The sequence below is a fragment of the Meriones unguiculatus genome, chromosome X (genome assembly GCF_030254825.1).
Source record: "Meriones unguiculatus strain TT.TT164.6M chromosome X, Bangor_MerUng_6.1, whole genome shotgun sequence".
NCBI classification, from domain to species: domain Eukaryota; kingdom Metazoa; phylum Chordata; class Mammalia; order Rodentia; family Muridae; genus Meriones; species Meriones unguiculatus.
The window spans coordinates 137,056,358-137,065,590 of record NC_083369.1 but is presented as its reverse complement, the minus strand read 5'-3'; the positions used below and the strand labels follow the sequence as shown (position 1 = coordinate 137,065,590).

Here is a 9,233-nt window from a genome sequence, read left to right as displayed (position 1 = left end):
TATCTCTCAAATGAGACTGGATAAATAAATAAGGTTATGATATGCAGGTGTAATAAAGGATGAGGAAGCATTTTAGGCATTGGTAGAGAAATATCTTCAAGATATGTTGTGTCAGGAGTAAACAAGGGGGCATAGAAGCCAATATGCTCCTACATCTGTAAATTGAGGATGGAATCTTGGAATACATTTTGTTATTTGTCTGTATATATGTGTAAACTCTGCAGTAAACATATAAATAAACTAGTAACAGTACAACAGTAATCACCAACTACAGGGTTTGGGGAATGGATGTTGATCATTGTGAGGACAAGGGACACTGATAGTTGAATAACTTTACGTTGTACCTCATTTCCCATGGCTTTAGTTCTGAACCACGAGACAGAGATTAGGGCAAACAAATGTCCCCTTGACATGATAGGACCACTGCACTCACAAATCCAGCAGTTGTGGTTGCCAATACAAGACCTACAGAAGACCAAGACAGTCAACATTCTGGCATGGGGGTGGGGAGAGGTTCACAAGCTCCCACCCTTAACAGAAATGCTGTGGATACTTGATGGTTTCTGCAGGAATGAGAGTTGATTTTCTTTAAGGGTGTAGTTCTTGGTAGGTCAGTCATGTTCCACCAGATGGTTCAGGAGTGTATGGACAGCACAAATGAGGAGTCAAGGAGATATTTAAATGAAGAACAAACAAGAAAGAAAGGATGAGGCAGAGAAGAAAACTACATGGAGTTGTGGGTGAATAGGGAAGTGGGAATTGGTCTGGGAAGAGTTAGAGAAAGAGTAAAGGATGAATAGAATCAAACACATTGTGAAATTCTCAAAGAATTAGTAAAATATGTTTTAAAATATAAAGTGTATAAGCAAAAATGCAATAATACTTTAATTAGGGAAATTACCTGGAATGCTTATTTTTCATTTCAGTGTTTCATCTCAAACAAATATTAGAAATTCCATGTTTTGCAGCGAAAATTCCATGTTTTGGTTCTGATGTAGGCCTGAGAAAACAACAGCCTAAAGGACAGGGCTGGTGAGATGGCTCAGCAGGTAAAAGGTGCTTGCCACTAAGCCTGAGAGGTGAATTTGACACCCAGGACCCACATGGCAGAAGAAGGAACTGACTCCCACAAGTTGTTTTCTGATCTCCTGCATGTGTGCCCTGTACATTCTCCCTTAAATTCTTAATAAATAATAATAATAATGTTTATTATTAATAAGAAAAGGGACTCCAAGCCACAGAGTGCCGTCATGCAACAACTATTTTTATTGAACATTGGATACATGCATCTGTCCAGTTCATAAATTATGTTTTATTGTGTCACAAAATAAGAACAACTACTTATCTTCTACCACTTTGAACACTCAGCTTTCTGCACTGGAGTCAAGCTACTGTCATGTAGCTGCACACAAAATGGGATACTGTCATTGGAAGCATTTCTGGAATAATCCAAATTCAGTTGCAGAGCACACTTTCCACGGAGAGAGTTTCACTAGACCATACAGTTACACACGTGACAATGTTAAAAAGAGCTGAGTCAGTCACGTTCATATTGTGAATTTTTTTCTACATAATTCATTAATCCAAGGAGTCTTGACAAAACTAAACTATGACATTATTTACGCTAAGTTCCACACCTGGAACTCATTCTGAGTTATTTAACACAGAGTATATTTTTCAGAGCAATAAATATTTATGTTAATGTTAGCATGTGCAAATATAATTTACAAAACATGTGCCTAGAATTTAAAACAAAACATAAAATAACACTAAAGAAGCTTGCACCATATGCTTTCACAGCTCACTGGACTGTATCATCTCAAACCCTGTTGTCTTGAGTGCAAGAAAGGTCATGTACAACTCAGTAAAAGCACAGCTTACGGAACAAAATATTTTTTTAGTGAAAGCAGTTTTACTTTTTCACTATCGTAAGCATATCAATAGCTAGGAGCAACACAAAGGAAACTTTGAATTATACAGTGTGCCTTAAATATTGAGGTCCTGACTTAGACTGAAAAAAATCAAGCTTGTCTGAGAGTTAATGAAGTCTTGAATGTATGAAGTTTTATTGTCCATTAAAATGATTATCTTAAGAAACCATGAAGTTATGAATGTCTCTCCATGTTTTATTACTCTGGGAGTGAATTTTGAATTCGGGACAAATATAAATCTTATTTCCTAGAAATGTGTGAGCTCAGAGAGAACAGAGAGACAGTGCGATCAGAGCTAGGCATCCCAACTATTGATTCATTATTTGAGTTCCTGACAAACAGTCCATGAAGTACTTTTCTATTAGAGGCCATTCATGTAGCCTACATCCCCAGGCTCCCAGAAACCATCCATTGCCTTATCTTTTTCATTTAGTGAGGAAGAGAGGGTTGTATGAGCAGCCCTGCCTCTTTTCTGATACCTTTTCTCCAATGGATCCTGATTCAAAAAAGGTTTGATTGTTAGTACTTGGGTCCTCTTCTTTGACATTGCCCATTGCTGAGTTATTTGTTTTTGAGTTGTAGTTTTGGTTGCTTTTGTTGTTGTTTTGAGACAGTCTCACCGTGTATCTCTGGCTGGCCTAGGACTTGCAGCAATTCTTGTGCTTCAGCCTCTTGAGTGCTAGGATTACAACCATGTGACTTAGTTGGTGCTTACAACTGAAGTATGTCTCTGGGTTGGGATGAGACTGTAAGCTAAGGGATTTCCCTGCTCCACCAGTTTGTACTGCATCCCAGCCTTAGCCTTCAATGAGCCCTTTAACCTGTGTGTTTTGATCCCCTTTAATTCTATCACTAAGCCAGGCCTTTGGACACCATCTAGAGTAGCAACGTGGTTTTGTATTAAGTCCTATGTGCGTCATTTCTCACACAACCTGGATTTGGGAAGTAATTCTGGGTGGAGGTATGGAATCAAGAAAAGTTCTGGTCTATGAGTATATTCTGCCACTGGACTCTTCCATGCAACCTTAGTATTACTAAGTAATGGTCTTGAGTCATGGCTTCATCTGTGTAAGACAGCAGTTCACATATGAATACTTGATGACATTATGTTTCTTGCCTTTGAGCACATTCAAGGCCATAGGACTCCATTCAGGTTTTTGTTAAATGTTACAAATTTCATGGGCATTGTGTTTCCCCTAGCATCTTGCCCTGTGTCTCTGCCTTTCACTTGCTTATAACATGGGAATTTATTCCCACTTCTATTCTACCAATAATAACCTTACTAACTTGTTTGTACCAGGGTAAACAGGCTCTGTCTAGGGGTACCAAAATGTCCTGGAAACCAAGGAAGCAATGATTGTCATTTTTTTACAGAATGAGTCACAAGAGTAAAGCATGGTTAACTCAGATCAGAGCAAAATGAAATCAGATTAAATTGCAATGTAGATGAAACAGCTTTATTGTAGGTCAAATGTGGTCTGATTTTGATAGCTCATGTTTCATTCCCATGGTTCCATGGACATTTTAATTCAGTACTAGATGGTCTCAAGCAGGTGAATTTAATACCTCTAAATTCCCACAGTAAAGAATGTAAATGAGCTCTTTGGCCAGTAGGAAAAGCTTCACTTTAATAAGGTAATGAGTGTAAGAATACTTTATAGACTATGAACATGAGGTAAATGCACTATTCTTTAGAATTAATCATGGACCATAATAGTCTAACCCAAAGTTCCTAAATTGAATACATGTGCTGCCTTAAAACTTAAAAAAATAGTTAAAATCCATTGAGTGTATTTCTAATATAAGGTTTTGTAAGAGGAAAGTTTGTTCTTCGTGTGCTTTTTGTTGACCACTCTAGAAATATATTCCCCTGGGGCATATACTTGATCCTCCTTTCTCTTACAAGGAAATGTCTTTGAAGGCCCAAATGATACTATTTTAAAACTTCTTTCTATTACCTTTGTGTGTGTGTCAGGGGTGGTTATGTGTGGGGCCTGCATGTGCCATGGTGCATGTGTGGCGATCAGAAGACCACTTGAGGAGTTAGTTTTCCCTTTCTACTACGTGGGTTCTCTGGGTGGAACTCAGCTTGTCTGGCTTGGTGGTAAGAGCCTTTACAGGGTGAGCTATCTCACTGACCCTCAGAATGGAACACTGTTAAAGTTGTTGTATCTGTGTGCTGTGGTAAAGATGTGCCTAGGAGGGATAGCAGACACTGAAGGAAGAACAACTTGAGGTGGTATGTTACGTTGAATAGCGTGTGTGTGTGTGTGTGTGTGTGTGTATGCATGCATAGAAAGACAGAGAGTGAAGGACATAATGGGAGAGGGTGAGAGTTAGTGTTCAAGAGAGATTGGTCCCATAAAAGTGAAGAGTTCTTACTTCCTTGCAGCTGTTGGTTCATTCCATGAAAATGTGGCCATAGTTAGATGAATTTTGTGAAATATGCTCTGTTCCTTCCAGAACGCCAGAGCTAATTCCAACCCATTCTCTCATAACAGCTCCCTCCAAGTACAAATGGGAAAAGAGAGGATGGCGAGAAAGTGCATCTCTCCCTAATTACCATGATTTAAGGCACACTGTTCATTCAATCCTCATACAGTCAACTGTTTCTATCTGGCTTCTGGGGAAAGTGACTTAGCCAGCTTTTAGCCCACAGATGAGGGTGCCATTCAACACGTCATTCTCCAAACAAAGATAATCCTTTTTACTAGAAGCCATCTGACATATGATGGGACTAGGAAGCCAATAACCAACTGTGACTCTTGGCGGAAGCAAGCACTTTATAACCCAAGTTCTCCCGTGTCCTATTGTCAAGCTCATTTACGTCTGTTCAGTGTGTATTTTTATAACAAGACGAGGTTGCTTGGTCTGTAGAAGCTTCTGAATCATTTCCCTACAGACTCTCCATCCTCTCAGCTGAAGAACCAAATTATTAGTGGTGCAAAGAAGCCTTGATAATGAGGCAGAAAGCTAGATTGAGTGGGGGAGGTGAGAGCAGCCAGAAGAACTGCGTTGAGCTATCTAAGTTTATGGGGAATCATAAAATCATCAGCAAGGAGGAGCCTTGTCTGCACTAAGCAGGGAAAATCATCTTGCTGTAGAATATCACTCCCAATGGCAGCTGGACCTTCCCTGCCAGCCTCAGTTCTTGGTGGGGAGACTGCTTTGTTTATTGCTTAATCTATCACCGTTGAGCTGCCTGCCTCAGGGAAGCTCAATTTAAGATAGATTGAAAGCTAGTATCTGTCAATTGAATAAACACAGATGGTTTTCCACAGCAAAAATTGATTTTTTTTCCTTCGCCAAAGACATAAGTGCTAAACGTGATTATCTTTGGAAGCCAGGCATGAAATGTCTCGGATCCAGCCCTGTATTTTTCGCCCTGGTATAGAAGGGACACCACATGGGTCTCAGGTTTCTCTTATGATTTTAGGGTCTTGATTTTAAAAGAAAAATTCTATTTCCTTAGAGAAGAGATGGGTCAATTAAGTTTTTCCTAATAAGGTCTAGCTTCAGCCCATTATTTAATTCACTGTATGTTTTATCAGTATGTTTGTCAGCTCACTGGCTGACAAAAACTCCCTCCAACTCTTTCATTTGCAAGTCACAAGGAAGTAACAAGATTTGCCTTAGGACACACAGCAATACCCAGACCTTGATCTTCTCAGTGTTTGTCTAGTAGCTAATAAGGAGACACACCATCTGTGCCCTAAATTCCATATGCCTGAATTCTAGATATCCGGAATGGTATTGATGTTAGCAACTATCTAGGCATGGAGCCATTTGTGTTCAAGGGTTAAAAGTTTGAGGCAAAAGAGCAAAGTTGTGACACAGTATTTCAAGAGAACAGGCAGATGAAAGTGAACAAGAGGGAAGAGCAAACATGCCCTTTGAATAGTAGAAAACTGAGCCACATATTTTCTTATCTGTCTTTCAGCTCTAATTCTAAAACACTGCAAGCTCATGGAACGTTATTAATGGGAATGATGCCAAAGAGTATCTGGGTAACAGAACAACCTAGCTTCTTTAATTCTTCTGTGTGCACAGGAGCATGGAAGGGGCCTTGAGGGAATCTCCAAACCTTATGGTTGTAAGAGAAGCAGAAATATAGTAACTGTAAGGAGGTGGGCCACATGCATGCTCTCAAGACAGAACTGGAGGAGATGGAGACCCTCAGAGAACCTTAGTAATAGAAGGGACTTAGCTCTGTGTTCTCATTCTAAACATGAAAAAGGAGCCTAAAGATGCCTAAAGTCATACAGCTAGAGGTAGGATTGAGATATCAAGACATCTTGGTTCTTTCACCTCCACTGTCTGTTTTACTTTTCAAAAAGTGCAATGTAATTAGGGAGTATGAGGAAAACTGGTGTTTCTAGTACATAAAAGCAGGAGGGAAGAGGTTTTATTCCAGGTGGTACAGCCTTAAAAGCACACTGTCTTGGTCCTAATGCCTAAAACCCCACAGCTAGCCAGTACTTCCCCACATCAAGCAACAAAAAGCTTTCTTCCATGTGCTTGCTGTTTGTATCTCATGCAGATAGAGAAAGACTGAACTGAATTTGCCTCCGGGTTTAAGGGAAAACACGTAGACAACTTGGATTCACAGCCTGTTAGACATGGCCCATCTTTAAGTTCAGAAAGAGTCAAAGCAGGATTTTTTAAATAAGATAGTACAAACTTTACTACAGACCCATTTCTATGAATTTATAAAGAAATGGAACTGTCAGTCCAGTCTTTCTGCATGTGGGCTATTTCACACACCTTTTTAAGTAAGAATAAAAATGTTCTCATTTTGGTCAGTTCAAAAATTTAAGGTATCTGGGGCTTTTTTAACACGTGTTCAGACACATGATCATGATACTAAAATTATATCAATTTTCTAAACGTAACTTTAGGGGAACTATACATTCAATAGAAACATGATTTTATTTCTTCATAGAGACCACCTTTCTTGTATTGAAACTACTGCTTTATCACAGCAAGGGCAGTTAAACCTAAGAAAATAAAATTAATTCAAAACATGTATACCAAGAAAAAATGTCATTCTTTATACATTTATAACAACTACTTAGTTGTTACTTTGATAAAATGAGCATTTTTTTTCCCACAAAAGGATTTCTCTTCTACGGTAGAATGACACTGTAATGGTCAAAATTGGGTTAACAAGAATGAGAACTTCTTTGAAATGAGAAGTCAGAGCATAAGCTCTTTAGCCACAGATAGATCTATGTGTTTGGTTGTATTTTGTTTTAACATTTTATATTGAGTGTTTCTCCTGTGTCCTCAGCAACATCTTTGAAAAAGTCAATATTTAGAGGTTTGTTTTATATTACACTGGCTTCTAATGTTATAAATGAAGTCTATTCCTCACACATGAGATTCTTTCTTAGACTTGCCTTTTCATTTTAGGAATGTAAATTAAAGTTGTCCCTTGGTTTACATATTATAGATATTTCTGGGAAAAAGAGTCAGGCCATGTTTTGAAAGCAATCAGCTTCTGTTTAAAGAATATCATTCACAGAGCATGGTTTCTCTGCTCTCTTTGTTCATATAATTTCTAGGACTTAATTGACCATACTGGCATAGCAGAGCTTGGTGCTTTGAATAATAATTTCCAATTTGTTCCTTGTTTCTTACAGGAAGATTCGATCTCCATCAGAAGCCCTCACAAGTTGAGATGGAAAATGAAGCCTGCTGGCTTACTTTGAGATATAATAATGATTGTTTTATTTGGACATTTCTTACATCCATCTACAGCACTCAGCCTCCTGAAGGGTCTTCAGGATGTACAGACAATAATCCCTTCTAGGGTTCCTGGACATCCATACAACAAAACCTGGAGTTCCATAGGAGGAAGGTTGGCCTAGATGTAGCCCTCATGACAGATATTCCCGTTGATGAGACTGAAGGTGGCCGAGGGGTTGGTGCTCTTGAAAGAGGTCATGCAGGTGGTACTTCTGCCTGTGCTGTGGGACCGGTTCATCAGGCCAGGCTGGCAGCAGAGGAGCTGAGTGTTGAACTGCTTCCTGAAGCTCTTGCTCAGCAGATACAGAGCAAAGGGGTTCACACAGGAGTTGGTGAAGGCCAGGAGGCGGGCGCAGATGCTAGTGACAAAGTGGAGCATGGAGGTGTCCACCTCAGAGTAGTGGTAGGAGCGGTACAGGTAAATGACATGGTTGGGGAGCCAGCAGAAGGCAAAGAGGCCTACGAACACCAGTACTGTCTTGGCAAGCCGCTTCCGGGATTCGATCTGAGAAGGAAGAGACACAGAATGGAGCCAGTGTTACAGGTATGAAGACAAAGACAGGGAAATGGATGAGGGAGAAGAGCTATAGAAAAAGTACAGCTGAAGATGAAGATAAGGAGAGAGAGTGGGGGGAGAAGGAAAAAGGGATCAGAAACACACAGATTGACAAGGTGGGAAGCAGAAACCCATGAGGTAAACTAGAATATGCTGCTGAGAACAGTTCTTTAAACAAAGTTGATTACACGCTTGAATGGATCACACAAGGATATTCTAGTAAGTGCCCTCTTTTTCCTCTAGAGAGCAGGGGCAGTTTATCAGCCCTTCTACTTCATGGCTTTCTTTGCTTTACAGTTAATGATTTCTTATCCCTTCTGATGCTCAAAACCCCAGGCAGTTTTATTCTTCCTCACCGGCCCAGCTGAGATAAATCTGTATTATTTTTCTGTCTCTAGCTGTTTCTGGGTGACACAGTGAAGAAAGTGGCTACACAACATGGACTTAACATCTCTTTTTTGCGCTTAACTTCCTTTGTGACTTCAAGGAAGAACTGCTTTCTTATTAACAATTTGGGGTACGATGGGTGTTTGCTAATTAAAAGGTTTTTCAAACTGCTCCTTTTTGGCAGATAAAGAACTTTGAAATGGGAGGCCCCTAACTGGGGTCAATTCTTTATTTCCATGGAGTTGGGTGGTATTTTTATTTCACCATTAAATATATCAAAGATCTGCATTTGGACTAGGAGGCAAAAAGAACTGACTAGGGCTGAAGAGATGGATTGCAGAAGACCTGGGTTCAGTTTCCAACACCCACATGGTAGCTCACAATTATCTGTGAGTCTAGTCTCATTGAATTCGGTGCCCTCTTCTGACTTCTATGCATATCAGACATGCTCGTGGTACACATGCATTGCGGTTAAACACTCATATACATAAAATTAAAGTATATAAATCTAAAAAAAAAAAAAAAACCTTTTAAAAACTGACAAGGAAAGGAAAGCCAGAGCTTTTATTTTTTACTCTTTGTCTCTCTAGGATAAAATTGAAGAAGTTTAT

At 39.5% G+C, this 9,233-nt stretch overlaps 1 protein-coding gene across 1 annotated transcript in view; it reads right to left on the bottom strand.

Moving 5' to 3' along the window:
• Positions 1-1,249: 1,249 nt before the first annotated feature.
• Grpr (gastrin releasing peptide receptor) overlaps positions 1,250-9,233 on the bottom strand; it is a 43,544-nt gene continuing 35,560 nt past the window's right edge. The window contains exon 4 of the mRNA XM_060374789.1: positions 1,250-8,184. Within this exon, the coding sequence (XP_060230772.1) occupies positions 7,798-8,184 (387 nt within the window). The 3' untranslated portion in view covers positions 1,250-7,797. The remainder of the gene's footprint in view (positions 8,185-9,233) is intronic.